We start from the raw sequence: 18,604 nt of genomic DNA, 5'->3' as shown, positions 1-18,604 counted from the left end.
ACTCAACTCAGACTTACAGAATTTGATTTGAAATGGCTATAATGAAATGAGGCTGACCTGGAAACCTTGTCAGTCCTAGTCCAGGGAATCCCAGTGGAGACTAACATGAAACAAATCCCCCACCTCCCCTTCAGGGCTCCCCTGATGCTTCTGAGGAGGAGGAGGAGGAGAATGAGAAGGAGGAAGAGGAGAAGGAGGAGGAAACAGATGAGGAAGCTTATGTCAAACCTGCAATCTCCAGGCTACAATTTCCTTTGAAGTGCCCCCTGAGTATAGTCTCCGGCCCTCATCACCTTGCTGATGTCTACAAACAGCTTGTCAGTCAACGTTATGGGAAATCTGTGTTGCTGGCAGCACAGGTGACTGCGCTCATGTGTGCGAGTGTATGGCTGCTGCATCTGCAAGGCATCTGTGTGCTTCAAATAGCAGTAATCACCTTAGCAACAAACACATCTACCTGGTGCTCTGTCGCTGAAAACAGTCGTGAGTTTGAATGTGTGTGTGTGTGTGTGTGTGTGTGTGTGTGTGTGTGTGTGTGTGTGTGTGTGTGTGTGTGTGTGTGTGTGTGTGTGTGTGTGTGTGTGTGTGTGTGAGAGAGATAGATAGAAAAAGAAATGCAGGAAGGAGGTTGGGTGATGCAGGTAGAGAGATGGAGGATGACAGGAAATAAGCGGGGGTTGGGAAAATCATGGAACATGGCTCACGGTTTGATTTGATTGCAGTAGCACTGATATTGCCCACATTTTTGAAAACATTTCCTTTCATTTATGTTTCTTCAAACTTTACATTTTCCAGGACATTTTCTGTAGATGAAAATATCCTAGTGCTCCACCTTCCGCACTCCACTCATTTTTGTCTTATTTTTGCCTCTCAGCATCTCCTCTTTGCTTTTTTCCAAATGAAAGAAGCAAACTATAAAAGCGATGCTTTGGGGTCTGAAAATGTAGGAAAGCTTCCATGTTCAAACGTCTTTGAAGTTTATGTCTGGCAATATTAACCTGCAGTTCTGGTTTGTGTTTTATAGCAGATTCTGGGAAAACTTTGAAGGGTTTGTGTTTGTTTTAAATCCATGTACAGTTTTATGGTCATTTTGTGACTGCCAAAAATGTCATTGAATCTTTGGGTGCATTGATGAAATTCTAGATAAATTATATCTAAAAATACTGCATTAATTCCCCTCAAATGTGTGGTCTCTAGGTGCATCTTGGTGGGTTTTTTTCTTAATTCTTTTAGAACTTGGCCTAATGATCTTTGAACATTTTCACATTTTGTCACACTACAACCATAGATTTCAGTGCATATTTTTGTGTTTTTTGTCATGGACCATCATAAAGCACTGTATAATTATGAGGTGGATAAAAATAGATTCAAGTTCTTAATTTTTTTTTCTTTAATTACCCAAAGGAGAGTTCACCTCTGTGTATTTTATTCTCAGTTTAAATACAGCTTCCCTGCAAAAGCCTCCAAGATTGTTTAGAGGAAATCGTCATGAAGACCAAAGAACACAGCAATTCTAAAACAAAATTCAATGATTTGAATATCTTGCAGAGATATCTGTTTTTTTTGTCCGCATTTTAGTCAATTTGAATAACATCAAAGAAGTCAATTGAAATATTAGATACATACGTTTGGCAAAATTTTAACTCCAGTGAGTTTTCATTGCTCTCCTGAGCCTTACTTTTCAATCTGCAAATATATTGATAAAAACATTAACATTTTTAACCCCCATCTCACCATAACTTTGTTGTATTTATTTAAAAGTTGTTCTTTCACATAGATGTTGTGTACATCTCTTTCCTCCTTTTTCTTGCCTGTGTGTGTGTTTTTTTTTGTTTTGTTTTTTTTTTGGAAACGCTAACCCTGCTGAGTGAACTCAGACCATTATTCGGTTGTCTTAATGTCTCTGTAAGTCAAATTGTTTAATGGGAAGTAGCTGCAACATGCGTGCACAAATGTGCAGAGACAAGCAGAGACTTTTTGGACAACCCTTCTGTTCTGAAAAAATCCAACGTGTCACTACAGTGACATGCACACACACTCTTACGCATGCACACATGACATACTTTGCACAGTAGCACAAAATGAAAAATGTCTCTCTTCCTCTCTCTCTTTCTCTTCATTAACAGTGCATGTGTGCTGCTGCCATGGCAACAGTGGCTCCTCCCCTAGCGCTTCTTCTCCTGCTGCTTCAGCTGGCTGATGGCTCATTCCCAGAGGAGCCAGGTCCACTCAGCTACGTCCCTGTAGAGGGTATGTGTCCTTCCCCTCTGCATGCGGTGGGGAGGGGGGAGAGTGTCTGAGTGCATGAGAGTATGTGCGGCATTGATGAATGGCTCTGTGGAGGATGTGGAAATCGGAGGTCAAGGATCAGTCTTGGTGAGGAGCTGGTGTAGAACTGCTCGGGCATACAGATAAATGACGAAAATCCACTCCCTCTGCATATGGTAGCATGTTAGATTCATATTCATGTAAAAGGGTTGATTTTCCTAATTGAAGACCCATAACGAAGAGAGAGTGTGAAAACATTAGTGATTCATGAAACTAATAAAATTAGGATCACTCTTTATTTTTTTTCTTTATTAATAAGTGGTCATATATTGATGTTCATCTTTAGAAAAGAAAAATAAATAACAAAAAAAAAAAAGACAATTTTTACTCATTTGACAGACTGTGTAAAAAACAGCGTGTTTTCTAGCTGATGAAAAGTTAGGACACTCCACACTCTAATAACTTGTGTTATCTGCTTTGGGTGAAATAGCTTTCTTGTATTCAGTGTTTATGAGTCTAAAGAAAGCTTGGCCCCACTCTTCATATTTATCAGTGATACGTTTGAGTTTTTTTTTTTTGCATAAACACACCACTTCAAGGCACCCAACATCTCCTCAGTGAGGGTAAGGTTCAGTTGTGGATTCACTGGTCTGTTTTGAGTTATTGTCATGTTAGATTTTCCTCAAGGATTTTCTTACAGATGGTAGCATTGTGGATGTTATCAGGGTGAACTCGAAGTCTGTATTTTGTCTATGCCAAGCACATCATCTATTATCGTGTCCTAATAATTCAGGTTAACACTCATCTGTCTAAAGAATATTAAACCAGCAGTACTGGTACAGAGCTTTATTTTTTTTGCACACCTCCCAAGTTGTTTATACCCACAATACTAAGAGCTTGCTATAGGAAGGTTCTGTGAGTACATTTCAGTGTTTCGGAGACTTCTTTTAGCATATTGCAGTCTGCTTTTAGGGTAACAGACTCGGGCATGTTGGTGGTTGTTTATGAGACCTCTTGAAGTGGCTTACCAGCCTGCTAGAATCTTCTTTCTGAAGCCCTCGGACAGTTCTGATCTCACCGTTTTGCTCACTCTCACTGCAATACCTAGTAGCACAGAAAACCCTGTGTATCAATGTCCTAATAATTGATACGTCTGGGATTGATTTTAGTCAGTCAAGCAAGTATTGGTATTAGTTTTTGTTGTTAAATTTTGTTTTCATTGTTGTCAATGTTGATATTAAATATATATGAGTCCAAATGTGTTTTTAAAAACTTTTAGGCTGCAGGAGGGTGTACTAATTTGTCACATGACCATAGTTGGAAGAAGGTATGTGGCGATGAATCTCTTGTGAAGGCCAGAGAGACATTTAATCTGTCTCCTGGAGTCAGCGACTTCTTGACGAGATCTTCAATTGAACGCTGTCTTACTGCCTGAAATGCGCAGCGTTTCTGTAATTTAGTTTATTTAAGATGCAGACAGGAGACGAAGGAATTTTTCATTTGCGGTAGAAAAGTAAAGAACCTGTGTTATAGGGTGGCAGGAAACAACCACATCAAGAAAGACAAACAGGATAAGAGTGTTTAGCATGCTTCTACCTTCCTCTCTGCCTATTATCTGTGTTTGCCTTAACAAAGCCATCAAGAATGATTGAAGACACTATTAAAGTGAAGGTTAAAGAAGGTGTTTTACAGCCTGCCCGTGTACTTCTGGTAACTATAGAAGCGAAGAAGGCGCTCATTCTGCCCACAGTTCTCAGGAAGTCCTTGAGCCAGGCGCATGCATTTTCATTTGCTATGCATGTCACTCTCTCGTTTTATATGTCTATGTAATGACGGCAGTGGTGAGGAGATATCCCGTGTTCCTGGGCAGAGCCCATCGCTCCGCTCTGAGACAGGAGCTGCACATCCAAACGGTCCTCCAAGTCAACCGCACGCTTTACATCGGAGCCAGGTAACCAACAGCAACCACCTCCGACTATGACGTGTTCGCATTAATATGTATTTGCTTTCATCCCATCTGCTGTCACTCTTCAGGGGGACATTATCACTTTTTTTTCCAGTGATAATTTATTCACTGTTATTTTTAAATGTCAAGTGAAAGCTGTGAATGTATTCATAATCGTCTTTAAGAAACCACCTTACATTGCTGGAAGATTCGCTCAGGGCCACAGGCAAATACAGGCAGCTCTGTTAATTGAAAATAATTAAATGTGCGTGCACCCTTGATTGGAGGACAACTCTGAAAATAAAAACTGGACCAATATAGGTCCTTGATCTTTTCATCAGTGTAAACAAATACTCATTTATAGCTCAGTTAATTCCTGCATATAGTGCCAACATGGTTTACTGAAATAGATTGCATTAAGTGAACAAAATAGGGCGAACAATCTAAAGGGTAAATGTATTTTCCAGGCGCATATTACCACTTTGTAGCATAATCCGGTAACCATTTTATCGTCAATGCTGTATCAAAGATGACTTAAAAGAAACTCGACTTTCTAATTTGACGCCTTGACGTAAAATAACCTCGTACTCTTTCAGACACGTCATCACGACAGTGCTTCTCTTTATGTCGTTTACAGTCGTTATTGGGAGCATTGGACTGAGAAGTAGTTCATATGATTAGCTTAGCAGGCTAACAATTCCACCAGGTGTTTGCTAATTGCTGCTGTGAGTGAGCGTCGGACTAGTTCATATGATTAGCTTAGCAGGCTAATTGCTGCTGTCCGTAGTCTGGTGGAGCTGAGTGACCGTGGCGCTTGGCACTGCAGCTAAGGAGGAGCTTCGAGGAAATAGTCGTCACTTTGTGAGAGCAAACGTTTCAGACATTCATGACATGCGTGAAAGAATCAAAGCAACACTTTGGCTTCGTTTTTTGATGAGGGAGTAACTTTGCAACATGATATAAAGCTGAGGAAAGTCGATTTAAAAATAAAAAAACAAAACACCCCTTTAAAATTGTCCCTACTGTAGCCAAGGTGTTAAAACTGCCCAACAGTAATTTAACTCGTACCGTAATGAAGCCATAATAAGCCGTTTTATTGCCAGGCGTTAAGAACATTTAATCAGAATATTGTCAGTGAGTGACTCATAATAAAACACAACCAGATGGCTGTCTGACATAAATGATATTTTGATACATTTTTTTTTAAGTCAACAACAGTACTTTCATTCAAGCATAAATAAGAGAGCAGCAGAAAATACAGTAATGCTTACTCCCCAGTCACCTCATTAGGAAAATCAATGTGATCGCTTTTTAAAGCAAATACTAATGAGACAATCATGTGGCAGAGACATTATTCTTACACATAAATCTTCCATTCTGTCTTTCTGATGAAGTGTTTTATTTACTGCATTTTTTTCAATTATCTGAGCAAGCTAAAAATGTTAAAGATTTGAGCTTTTTCACCATTTTTTATTTATACTGAATGAGATGTTCAGCTTTGCTTAGACGTCTGATCATAGTCCAACGAAAAAGGATATTCTACTTTACAGATTGTTTTTTCTTTTGCTTTATGTCACACTTAAATGATTCAGATCTCCATAAACACATTTTAAAAACCGACAAAGATGACCTGAGGTAGCACAAAAAGCAGTTTTCAAATGAAGATTTCTTTTATGAAGGGGATAAACCGAGCAAGACCAAATTAGTCCAAGTCCAAGATAATGATGTGCAGACTTATGGGTCCACATGTACTGGAGGTAATTAACTCACAATTAACTCGGCCAGATCAGTTCCTGTCCTGCAGAATGAAGCTGGAAAGGGTAAAATAAAAACAAACAAAAAAAAAACAAAGCACTTCTAAGGCTTTAGCACTCGATACAGTTCTTTTATGATCTGAAACAGTTAAGAGTGAGAAAACAGGAATTTGAGGAATTTGTCATGTTTTGCAGAGATGACTTGTACAGAGTGGAGCTGGACAACATGGCAGGCGAAGAAATGTTTTACAGCAAGGTATCAGTATTTAAAAAGCTGACATTTGACATGCCTGTACAGTTAATGCAGGGAATTCAACATGTGGCTTGTGTGTTTCAGAAAAGGACCTGGGAGTCCAACAAGAACGACATTCGAGTGTGTCGGATGAAGGGCAAACATGAGGTAAAACCCTCAAGCGGCAGCTGTTTACGAGACTTTCTTCTCCCGAGGCTGCACCTGCATCTGGGGCTTAGCGCAAATTTGATTTTGTTGATACAGAAGCAGTAAATTATCCAATCAAGCTGGTGCAGGAAAACATTACAAGAGCCGAAAGAAGCTTGAAAGGCTTTTTTTTTTTTTTTGCACGCGTCGATAGCCTTCAAAAACACAAGAACAAACAAAAGTTGTGTTGCTTTAAAAAAAACAACAACAAAAGAGTATGTGAGTGCAGCCAGCTCACTGGCAAAATTCAAGCCTGACCTAACATGTGGAAGAAGATTTATCGTGCAGAGGAACTTGTATTGAGCAAACCGAGAAGAGCTAAGCGATGCGGCCTCCGGGAGGAAGCTGTAATTGAAAACAGGTGGGGAAGAGAGGCATAGGTAACGACGGGACGTGTGTGGGTGGAGGAAAAATAAAAACGAGGGAACGAATCAGATAAAGAGGAGAGGGCAGCCACTGGGCTGTGAGAGCGCGGATCAAAAGACAAGACAGTGTAGGAGTGAAGAAAGGAAGAATTAAAGCGGAGATAAAACAGGAACGAAGACACGAGGAGAAAGACCGACTGCGAAGGGAAGAGGCAGCAAGGATGTGAGGCAGAAAATACACCTGCATTGGTGAATAAGATTAAATTTAGATTTGGTAAAAACTGTAAAGATAGACAATCAAAGTAGTATAATACAGCCCTCTATACGCCTGTAGCAATTTATTGTGTTAGATCTGAAGTTTTTAGGAGAGCATCCTAACATTTTAATGACTTCAGTCGATAACGTTTTGAGCACGACTCAGGTGAAAAGATTGTCACTATTTTTATACCTTCCCTCTAATTATGTGTCAGAGTTAAATCAGTCTCTGCTTGCTTTTTCAGTTTGCTAACTCGGAAGCTTATAATCTGTAAGCTGTCAGAGTTAGTGGATGCGGGATTTGCTACGTATTCTCCAAAAACATCCTATTTACCATCATATGCTTTTGCAATGCAGACAAAGATTTTCTTCCTGAGAGTTTTGAAAACATCTATTGTGTTAGTTTGGTCAACAAGGACCCTGCAAAAGCAGAGGGAAATTATGGCAAAGATTATTCTTCTATTATTCTGTACCTTAAAAATGCTTCTTCACCAAATCCTAGAGGGGAAAAAAAACAACTTACCTTTCTGGTTATTTTCATGGAGAAGATTCATTCCACCATCCTTAAACACACTTGATACTCGATGACAAATTACAGAAGAATTGAATTTGAAGCTAAAGGATCATGAATGGCAGAGGAATTACTGATCTATGCAGCTGGTCTTTTAACTTTTCAGCTGACTGATACTTTACATTTTATGTTCACGACATAATAAAAATGTTCGACATGTCTGTTCCTTTTTGCTTATTGAGTGACTGGCTTTGTCTCATCTTAAATATAAACCAATTTTGTCGTAGGTTATTATTATTAGGGACGACAGAGGACAATCTGTGTCTGTAAAATTAACTTAAAAAATGGCACAACGCTTGAAAGTTTGAGGAGAAATTACTCAGTCCCCCTCTTAGCCAAAGCTGACAAAAAAAAGTTTTTTTTTAAAAAAGATTTAAACAAAAAGAGCTGTGGTGCTAGAATCATGTTGGGCTTTTATCAAAGTATGCATTAATAATACCTTGTCCAGTTGTATAAAAAGGACTTACATATCTCCTAAAAGAGATGAGAGGTATAGGTTAGCAATGATGAGCATATCATTTTATCATGGTTGAATACAAGACTATAAATGCGCAGGAACCCAATTGTTCACAGTTTAACAAAATAAGCTCAGAGAATAGGGACATAAAATAAAACACAACAAGAGCCACAAAATTAGATCAAGAACAGGACTAGCTCAGCGTTAGCATAAAAAACTATTAGCCGTTAGTGACCTGCAGAGGCAGAACCTGCTTTGGACATTTGTAGGTCCGCACTTATTAAAAAGACAAAGATGTTGGATTTATCAAGGCATGAAGGTATGGCTTCCAATCAAAAGTAAGTGTCTGATCGTGTTCTTCTGATGGACACAAATGAAAGGTTTGACAAATGTTCCGAGATGAAACCTAATTTGCTGATTTTCCGATGAAAGAGGCTAAAATTGTATTAAATAGATATATTGCTGATCTGCCTACAGAGGAACATGATCAGTTTTTTTTTTTATTCTTCTGAAGCAATCCAACAGATGGACCAAATCCCGATAACAGGGTTACGAAGTCCCAGGTTCACTGAGAGGATTTTTAAACTTCAGTGTGCAGCCTTTACTTTGAAGACTACAGCCAGAGCCCCATTGTTCTTTGGAGAGAGTGCAGTTCAGGGTTTTGTTTCACCTTAGGGCTGTTATCACATTTCTTCCTCTGATTCTTAGCCTTTCATAATCCTCCTTTTCACAATGCCCCGAACTTCCTTTCTTTTCTTCCTCCTCATCTTCTCTTTTTCTTCTTCCCTGCAGGGAGAGTGTCGTAATTTCATCAAGGTCTTGCTCAGCCAGCACGATGGCCTGTTTGTATGTGGAACAAACGCTTTCAACCCCCTGTGTGCCAACTACACCGTTAGTACTCATCTGTCTGCCTGTAAGAGAATCTCGGTGTCTCCCAGTCGGGTTGTCTTTATGTTGCGCCTCTTATTGCAGCGAGACACTCTAGAAATGGCAGGAGAGCCCGTCAGCGGGATGGCCCGGTGTCCATACGATCCTCGACACGCTAATGTGGCGTTATTCGCAGGTAGGAGGTCGACTTTGCTCCCCGAGGGCATAAAATCAATTTTTTTTATTTTGTTTTTAGCAGACGTAGGAGTTAGTTTTCAGCTCCATGCTCCAAAACGTCCACGCCCTCAGGTTTACCTTTACACATGATTTATAGCCAGGCCTCTTCCTGCATTGCTTGTTTGGTTTTAATCTTTCTGACCTTGTGCTATCTCTCCGTCTGTATCTCCCCCCTCTCCCCCCTAATCTCCTCCCATCGTCCCTCTCTCCTCCTTCCCTTCTCTTAGATGGAAGTCTTTTTACCGGCACTGTGACAGATTTTCTGGCCATCGACGCGGTGATCTATCGCAGTCTCGGCGACAGCCCAGCTCTCCGCACAGTGAAGCACGACTCTAAATGGTTTCGAGGTACTTTTGGAAACGGGCACTTTAAAAGTGACCGTCAAGGCCAAGACACTTTCAACAGACAATCAGCAAGCAAATAATTGAAACCACCCATGCTATCTTTTCTGCTGAAAGAAAATTGAACCAATGTTACCTGTAGCAAGACTTGCCTTTTTCTGAATGTTAACTTTAATGTACTTTAACTGCCTCTCTTAAGGCGACTTCAAAATGTCCTTCTGGAGCTACAGGTGTTTGTTAAAACAACTTCCTGTTCTCCCAGGAGCTCCAAATGATTTGAAGCTTATGACTTTACAAGGTTGCCATTGTCAACTTTTTTTTTTAATCCAAATGCAGGGACAGACATCAACTTTTAATGTTTATTATTAATGGATGCGAACAAAAAGTTTCATTAGAGTTAATTATCCAATTTTCCGAACTTAGAAATGAATATGAATTAGGTTAATACCACTACATTCTATTTTGGGAGTCTGACACATGGATACGAAAAGTTTGTAGAGCAAAAAATAAGTGTGTTCTAACAGAACCAGACATGATTTTCAGGCCTCCCTTTAATAGGCTTTTTATAATAGGAATGCACTCAGACTGATGTATTGAGGTTAGCCAGAGTCCCTACAGATTCAAAGTCTTAACTAGTCTCTCCCACTGAACAGGGCAGCCCGAAGGGGGGAAGAAGCAAGCTCGGGCAAGTCGAAGCCTTGCAAGATGAATAAATGATAATGATAACATCTTCCCTGATGTCTATAAGGATTGATTAAACAGGACATGAATGTTTAATTAGTCAGCGTGGTGGACAACAGTGTTTGAGGTTGATGAGGCTGTTGTCACAGGGACTGTTTTGCTTTATTGTGTTGTCACTTCTTATGTTTCAGAGCCCTACTTTGTCAGTGCCATGGAGTGGGGGCCACATATTTATTTCTTCTTTAGAGAGATGGCCATGGAGTTTCACCATCTAGAGAAGGTTTTTCTTTTTTCCTTTTTTGTCATGTTACCTTCTTTGTTTTCTGCTGCTCTGCGAGGTTCTGGAAATTTGCGGGCAGCAGGAATAGTTCCTTCACCTGTGGTAGAAAAATGCCATTTTTTGCAGCAAGTTGGTGGGAAAGTGAATAAATCTGGTAGAAATCGTTTTAGCTGATTTAAGCAAATTCAAGCAACTCAAAGTGGAAATGTTTACACCCGAGATGCCTCAGTGTTTTTGGTCTAAATGACTTGAGTCATTTAGGAAATGGTCTATACCGAGTCACTAATTGGTTCTGTATAAACTTTAAAAAAATGTTGGTCACTTCACAACGCAGCACAGTAACACACCAAATTGTTTTTCAGCTTTATTTACTTTGCTGAAAAAGTTAATGACTCGTCCTTCAGCTTTTCCTGTTTAGACATTTGTGTGGAGAACCGTCTGTGGAACAGGACAAGATATTCAGATGAAGTCAAAGCAACTTAAAGTTGTTTTTTTTTTTAATTGAAACTTTGCATGCCCTCTGAATCTTCTCAAACAAGAATATTTTTAATCTGATCAGCTAAAATATTGCCCTCTGTTTAAAAAGCGGTAGCAGTTTTTTTTTTACTTTTGTACAAATTCATTGTGATACACCATCCATCTATTACAGACAAATGAGCATTTACTGATAATAACTTCACTTAATTACTATTATAATTATTTTAAAATCCAAACTATTCCTTTCCTAATGTGTCTATATCTCTGTTTTTGCGTCCCAGGTTATGGTGTCCCGTGTGGCTCGCGTGTGTAAGTCAGACCTGGGTGGCTCTCAGCGTGTCCTCGAGAAACAGTGGACCACATTCCTGAAGGCGCGTCTGAACTGCTCCATCCCCGGAGACTCCCATTTTTACTTCAACCTCCTACACGCCACCAGCGACATCATCCACATGCAGGGACGGGACGTCATCCTGGGTCTGTTCTCCACGCCGCCAAACAGGTAGCCGGAGACGCGCTGCGTGCACATGCAGCTGGAAAGAGATCATTATTTTCTCATCAGCGGAGTTCCCTCTCCTTTTCTCTCTCTGGCAGCATCCCGGGCTCTGCGGTTTGCGTGTTCGACATGCAGCAGCTCGCTCATGTTTTCGAGGGCCGATTTAAAGAGCAAAAATCCCCAGAGTCTATTTGGACACCTGTACCAGACGAAGCAGTGCCTAAACCGAGGTAATGTGAAGCAAAAAAATAATAATAAATCCAGCAGAGCACTGCAGCACTTCTCTCCTGAGCATCTGTTTCACAGATAATCTTCTTGCTGCTCCCTTATGAGCTCCAGCTCTCCGTGCCATGGCTCCGTCAGTGCGTTTCAGATAAAAACAACCTATCCGGCTATGAAAACGAGTCCTCCGTAACCAATTCTCCTTTCTGTGGGGTGTTCTTTATTTATGCAGGCCCGGCGGGTGTGCAGTGCAGGGATCTAGATTTAGCACCTCAACAACTTTACCAGACGAGGTCCTGAACTTTGTGAAGACTCATCCGCTAATGGACGAGACTGTGCCGCTGCTGGGACACAGACCCTGGGTGGTCAAGACTATGGGAAGGTATGCACATTGATGTCTTTGTCAGCTCGGAAAATATGCAGGTAGATTTGCTTAATGTTCTGATTTATTGTCCTACCTCATCTAAGGTACCAGCTGACAGCCATGGTGGTAGACACAGAAGCTGGCCCCCACAAGAACCGCACCGTCTTGTTCCTGGGCTCCACCCGAGGGACCATTCTCAAGTTCCTAATGATTTCTGGTGGAGATTCAGTCTCCCACAGCAGCGTGTTTTTGGAGGAGGTGGAGGGATTCAATCCTGAGAAGTGAGTGGGAGTCAAGAGATCCTTATCGCTTATCGCCAATAAACTGCAGTTCTTGGGATAATGTTCCAGATAGAGGCCCACAGCACCCGCTCCCAATTGGGCTCTCCACTTATGGACGATCGCTTACGCTTGCGGTATCCTCTTAAATACCTGCTTTGCAGCAAAAGCATATTCAGCTAAAACCATAATATCCATTACAGGTTACTTATACCATATAATTAGAACCAACATGTATAACCATTTTTTTTGAGCAACAGCCTCAGAGCTGAGTGTTATGGAAGCCATTAGATGCATTAAATTGTGTTGAGCTCAGGTCTTCGCAGCAAAGGATATTGAAACAAAGCCTATCAGTCACTCATACAACAAACCAATAATCTAACTGTCCATCAGTGTCAAGTCAGCACCCCTGATAACGTGGTTTCTTTGACCGAAAACGCCTCGCTCTCATCATCCACGTGAAGACACTCTACGGTATTAAGCGGCTAAGGGATTAAAATAAGTAAGAAAAGAGTTATCTGCAAAAAAACAACAACAAAAAAACACATTCCTAGCTCTTGCAAATTTTTTGGGGGAAAAAAATCTATAAAATAGCACATTACCATTTGGTTCTCTGTAAATAACCTCTGAATGCAAACATGACATTTGTTTTTAAAGTGCTGTGATCATTTTAAGAGTTGGCTGGGTTTTAAGGCAGTAGAACTCTGTATTAGGTTTGATCATGTTAGTTCAGCCTTTGGTTGAAGTAATCTGAATCAGATACAATATTACCCGCTTCTAATCTGTTAATAGACCATCACTTCAAAAATTCTTAGTTGTTTTTTATTTTATAAGATGAGGAGTTTTCCTGATTTTCTTTCAAACATCTGTAAGTTAAAAAGTTATCCTTTAAGAAGATGAAAGCACACAAAGGAAAGGTTCGTTTGACATAAAATTAAAAAGAATTACCAATATGTCACTGAAGAATTTAAGAATATTATTGTCAGGTTTCAGCTTCTGGTACTGTATTTTTACACATTCCTCAAATATTGTCTGCAGGAACAAAAAAAAAAAACTTTCAGTTTCTTGTTATTTATTTATCTTTATTTTTATTTTACTTCTAGACTGTTAAGGTATTTGTTAATATTTTACTGAGCGTGTTACAGCAAGTTTTGAATGGTTCAGAAAGACAGAAAGGGAAACACTACCACAATAGCACTTCATAAAAACAAACCATAACAATATTTTCTGTTTAATAGAGCATTTTACATCTTGCCTCTTCTATAAATTCCTCTAAGAGAAGTTATAATGTGCAAAATCACGAGCTGTTTTATCATAGTAAAAGTCTAAATGGAAAAAGGCAGACTTGTATACATAAGTGCAAAAATAAGGATTCTGCAGCGATACGCTTTGTGCCTCCACGATTGTACGTGACGATGTAACAGTGGGAAGCTGAGTGGAGTTAAAATGAGCTTTTTTTGTGTTGCCTAATGAACAAACAGATAATTTATTCTTCTGCCTTGTCAGTCTACTCTGTTAGTCTGCTGTCTGGATTGATCTTATAGATTAGTTTTCAGGCTGGAAAATGATGGACAGGGCCCTCTGCTCCTCCGTACGTCCTGTCCTGAATGTTCACGCTTCTGTCTCCAGGTGTGGTGAGGACTCTCCTCAGGCCCGTCAGCTCCTGTCCCTGACACTGGACCGGACCAGCCACACTCTGCTGCTGGCCTTCCCCTCCTGTCTGGTCAGAGTCCCCACATCTCGCTGTCACCTGCACGCTCGCTGCATGAAGTGAGTGACATAAATCCACTTTTATCATTTTATTGCTCTTTACAGTCTCATTGTCAGATTTATTTGAACGCAGGAGTCAAAGCTATTTTTGCTGGTTTTATCCCCGATTTTTTTTTTTCCTCTCGTTGCTGTTGCCATCCCCACATACAACTTTTGCATTTCTGTGTCTTTTTTTGTTTGTTTGTTTGTTTGAGCCAGCAGATGAGGGAAGTTATGTGTGTTTGTCAAATCACAGCTAGTTTGTTTTGGTTTATTTTTCACTCTGAGAATGTTGGTTTTCCCCAGAAAATAATATTTGCCTTGAAGCGGGAGGCTTTTGTGGGATGATGGTTGAATATGAATACAAAGAAGGAATTTATTTGTGAAAGTAGAGCACTGTGCACTGCAGCCGCTTCCCAGAACGAGCATACATCGGATTGGTTGCATTCAAAATGTCCTCCTGCTTGGTGCAAAAAGAAGATTCCTTTAAGCTGTTTCTTGGCTGTGAAGTTATTGATTACTCCAGGAGTGAGTGTGTGTGGATGATTTTTGTCCTATGTTGCGCTGTCTCTCACCTTTTGACTCCTGACGTCCTCATGGCTAACCCTTACCCACTGATGCAGCTTTTCATTGTTTATTTTCAACAACTAACCAGCAACTCTCTCTCTCTCTCTCTAATAAGTTTGTAACATGTTTCCGAATCCTAATTGCTAGACATTTGAATTTTGCTAACTCGTTTTCAATATAATTCTGTGAACCCTCAGGAGCTGTCTCGCCTCAAGAGATCCGTACTGTGGATGGACCAGAGGCAGTACCTGCTCCTTTCTGAGGCCAGGGACAAGGTGAGGGGAGTCAGCCCCCCAAAAACACTGTGAATGGTTCTTAATCTATGCAGGTGGACTGGAGTTACTGTCTATAGGAAAAATGCTGAGTGTTTTATTTTTTTCTGCTTGGTTGTTGCAGGTGTGAGACCAATAAAAAAGCAAAAAATAAAATAATCAATCCATTTTTTTTGTTGTTTATCATTTAGTGTTAGTTATCCATGCAATAAGAGTACATATATGTAATGAATAAAAATTGTAATTATGCTCATTATTATAAAACATTCTGATTGTGGCAGTGTAAATCAAATTCTTAGCAACAGATTTAAATAGAGAAGAGCTGCAGAATGCAACGAAAAGCATTAACACATTTAAAAGCAGCAGTAGCTCCGTCATTGGCTTTGTCATTGGAAAGCAATATTGTAAATACAGAACCACTTAGCTGGATGTACTTTATGTGGAGAGAAAAAAAATACACACCAACAATAAGCTTTCCAAGAAATAAGCATTTTATTTATAATTTTAGTCCACCATAACTTTTTTATTATTATTATTATTATTATTATTATGTCTGTGCTAATGCATCTCATGAAAGCTTTTTATTTTTAAACGCTTGTCAGCTATGTATTTAGATGAAATAGTTATTCAAGACATGTACTTACAGACAAATTATGATTAATGTTTTGGTTTATGAGGAAATGGTAATAACTGTACGCATTGGTCATTAAATTTCTTACATTACGAGTATAAAAAAACTCTAATTCAGCCTGCATCATTGACCCTCGCCTTTGACCCTGCTGAGGAGGAAGATCAATAATGAGCTCAGCAGTGTATCCCATTACAATGGATAATTTATTACTTTGTGCCGTATTGATTTCATGCACAACAGCCTGACGGCATCGTACTTGATTAACATCGTAGATTACAGCTAACATCTCTGTCTCTTTTAAATTGAACTGTTTTTAGGTAATGAACATCATCTTATCTCCCATTTGAACCCAAATACAGTTAATTTTGAGCAGTGTGGTTTTCTTCCCTATGATAAAAAAAATGATGCTCATATGTGTTTCTTTTGTGACTACAGAATTCCCTTTCAACAAGATGTGGAATATGGAAACACCACCTCCCATCTAGGAGACTGTGATGGTAAGTTTCAGCAGCATAACATGGATTCATCTGGGTCCTCTTAGCAGAGTCGCTGAGTGCTCCACCTAGTGGCTCAATTCTTCACTGCAGCTGTCTAGTTGTGAGTGAACATTATGTTCTGGCTTTACCAAAAAATGGAAGAAAACAGAAATTCATTACCGATCTCAGCTCATCGGTATCTATTCCACCCAGCATCTTTTTGTCTTTGACGACCTGAATCAGGAAGATAACGAGCCGAGAATGCTCCCCAGTCAGTGTGACATATTTTATTCAGATTTGGTCTGAAAAAGGGCATAGACAAATCCAGACTAAATGCATCATCCTTTGGCTTCTGAGGTTTTGCTTTGTCAACGTAGTTGAGATCTGAGGAGGTTGCTGGTGAGCAACCCTGAAATAGCTTTAGCATAATGTCATATTGTGTCATAGAGAGGCTCAGATGTGAGTGCTGGGGGGACCACAGAGAATATATTTGAAGTTTAGCCTCAGTTCAGTTGCTAAGAGTTTCCAAAACATAACAAAACAAGCTCGGGTTGCATATTCCTTTGCTCTGATCCTAAACATTTGTCTCGAAGCTATATATTTAAGCATCCTCTGTTTATCTCACTCCTTGAAACTTTCCCTGTTAGAGGTAAGCAACGCCAGACAACCGACCTGGTGGACTCTCGTCCAAACTGTGGGGAAAGCTCGGAATATGTCGAGCCAGACAAGCCCTGTGTCTGCAGATGGGAGCGATTAGAGTTGGGTGGAAACATTGAGGTAATGGTACAATGTGAGGAGAGATTCTTAGGTCAGGCAAATGGAAGGAAAGAGTGAGGATGAAAATGAAAAAAAAAAAAGAGTCAGCTGGTGTGGTTTGGGTTGTATTGATGAGAAGTGCAGGCCTCACTGAACCTGGAGCTCATGAGGCCTCAAGGACAAACTGGAGAGAAGATTGTCTTAATTCTCCCAGAAAGTAACCCCATAATGTCCAGTGTGACTAAGAGTGTTATTGTAGGTACTGAAAAATATTGTTAAGTAACAGGCTACTTCTATGTGTAATAAAAATAATAATAATAATACTTTCAGACTGGAGCCTGAGGAAGCCATTTGCACTAACTGTCGCCTTCCTGATTATGTCTCTCAATCATGCAGGAATTCTGCAGCAGAGCTTGTTGATTGAGCCAGAGAGCCTGGTCTCCCTCAATCTCCTTGTCGCGTCTGCGGTCTCGGCCTTCACCATTGGGGCGGCGCTCTCCGGGCTCGCCGTGTGCTGGATCATGGCCCACAAACCTGCCAACCGTCGTCACGGCGGCAGCTCCCAGTCCTCCATCCAGCGGCGGGAGAGGGGCCTGCTGAGTAACTCCGGCGGGATGGCCGGCTCTGTGCTGAGCGTCACGAGGCAGGGAGGTGGCGAGCGCTCGTGCTCACAGGGTGGGGAGACCCTGTTTGTTATGCCCAACGGCTGGGTCAAATCGGGAGAGCTCGACCCAGGATTCTTGCCCACTCCCGAGCACACCCCGCAGCAGAAACGCAGAGGCCTACGACTGTCTGACTCCAACTCCGGAGGCTGGGACACCAGCCAGACGTACCTTGGCGGAGGGTCTGTTGGTCTGGGCTCGCCCTGCCGCATGCCGCCCTCTGTCTACCTGACCACTAGACTCTTTCAGCAGGGTGGAGGGGGGAGACATGGCGGTGAGGGACGGGGGAACGACACGCCACGTCAGCACTATGTCTGCTTGAGCAAACAAGAAAAAGGAGGGAAAGGCACCCCCAGGGCCCCCGTTAGGAAGTCTGCAGGAGAATATGTCTACCCCATGACCCCTCAGGACTCTCCTGAGCGCAGGAGGGTAGTCTCGGCACCAAGTGCCCCTGTTGAGTACAGCGAGCCGCTGCCCTTGCGTTGGCCGGCCCCGGAAGGGTACATCCTGAGCAGCCATGGGATGGTCCCCGTCCCCCTGCCGCCACCCACCATGCCCCCTCCCGGTGGTCAGGCCTACATGTCCCAGCAACACACACCAGGCCTGAGCAGGGCTCTGCTGAGAGGAGCTCTGGAGCGGGGGGAGCTGGGGGAGCTGGTGGATCTCAGCCAGCTGATGAGCAAGAAAAACTGCAGTGATAGGACTCAGGCAGGCCAGTGATTTCGGAGGAAGTGAAGCATTCCTTCCATGTGTGGAGCGCGCCGTTAAATTTCCATGGATCTCTCTCCTTTCTCCTCATTCTGTCAATCCCTCTCCCTCCCTTTTCCATCCTCCACTCTCCACATCTATATTTCACTGTCATCCAGCTTCCTCTCTCCTTTCACTCTCTCAGGCAAACCTCTTCACCCCGTAACGAGCCTTTGCCTTCAACTGGCTGCTGGCTCTGCCACTCATATCCTCGCTCTCATTAATTGGTCAGACCGGCTGAGGTTGTTGCTGTGTCTGCAATGCAGAGTTGCCTTTCTCTCCAGCTCTTTGGGATGAGAAAGAGAGGAGGGGATGGAGGGAAAAAAGAGATGGAAAGAAAACCAAACCGGGAGCACTGGGGATAAGGACAAAGATTTAAAGAATGCCTTCCTTTCTGCAAATTGACTGGATGCTTTGTCCCTTCTCTGACATTACAGAGACTGCCAGCCA

The 18,604-nt window shown here is 41.4% G+C and overlaps 1 protein-coding gene across 1 annotated transcript; it reads left to right on the top strand.

The window, feature by feature from the left end:
* Positions 1-1,693: 1,693 nt before the first annotated feature.
* On the top strand, positions 1,694-18,322 carry LOC106918632 (semaphorin-6B-like). The gene is made up of 15 exons (XM_088014675.1): positions 1,694-2,250; positions 4,108-4,219; positions 6,163-6,223; positions 6,305-6,367; positions 8,847-9,117; positions 9,386-9,505; positions 10,372-10,460; positions 11,219-11,436; positions 11,529-11,660; positions 11,885-12,034; positions 12,121-12,297; positions 13,924-14,064; positions 14,808-14,885; positions 15,949-16,010; positions 17,142-18,322. The coding sequence occupies exons 1-15, from the start codon at positions 2,130-2,132 to the stop codon at positions 18,125-18,127; spliced, it is 2,781 nt and encodes a 926-aa protein (XP_087870801.1). The 5' UTR covers positions 1,694-2,129; the 3' UTR covers positions 18,128-18,322.
* Positions 18,323-18,604: the final 282 nt, after the last annotated feature.

Source organism: Poecilia mexicana, unplaced genomic scaffold, assembly GCF_051168715.1.
Source record: "Poecilia mexicana isolate PSO_F unplaced genomic scaffold, ASM5116871v1 scaffold_17, whole genome shotgun sequence".
In the NCBI taxonomy this organism is placed as follows: domain Eukaryota; kingdom Metazoa; phylum Chordata; class Actinopteri; order Cyprinodontiformes; family Poeciliidae; genus Poecilia; species Poecilia mexicana.
Note: the sequence above shows the minus strand (reverse complement) of the source record. Positions and strands in the feature narration are given on the sequence as shown.

What these genes read in the sequence shown, in the direction of transcription:
- LOC106918632 (XM_088014675.1), top strand. Translation starts at nt 2,130, where the DNA reads ATGTGTGCTGCTGCCATGGCAACAGTGGCTCCTCCCCTAGCGCTTCTT. An exon ending in GGATGAAGGGCAAACATGAG is followed by an intron (nt 6,368 to 8,846) that starts GTAAAACCCTCA and finishes TCTTCCCTGCAG; the next exon opens with GGAGAGTGTCGTAATTTCAT. An exon ending in CTGCACGCTCGCTGCATGAA is followed by an intron (nt 14,065 to 14,807) that starts GTGAGTGACATA and finishes GTGAACCCTCAG; the next exon opens with GAGCTGTCTCGCCTCAAGAG.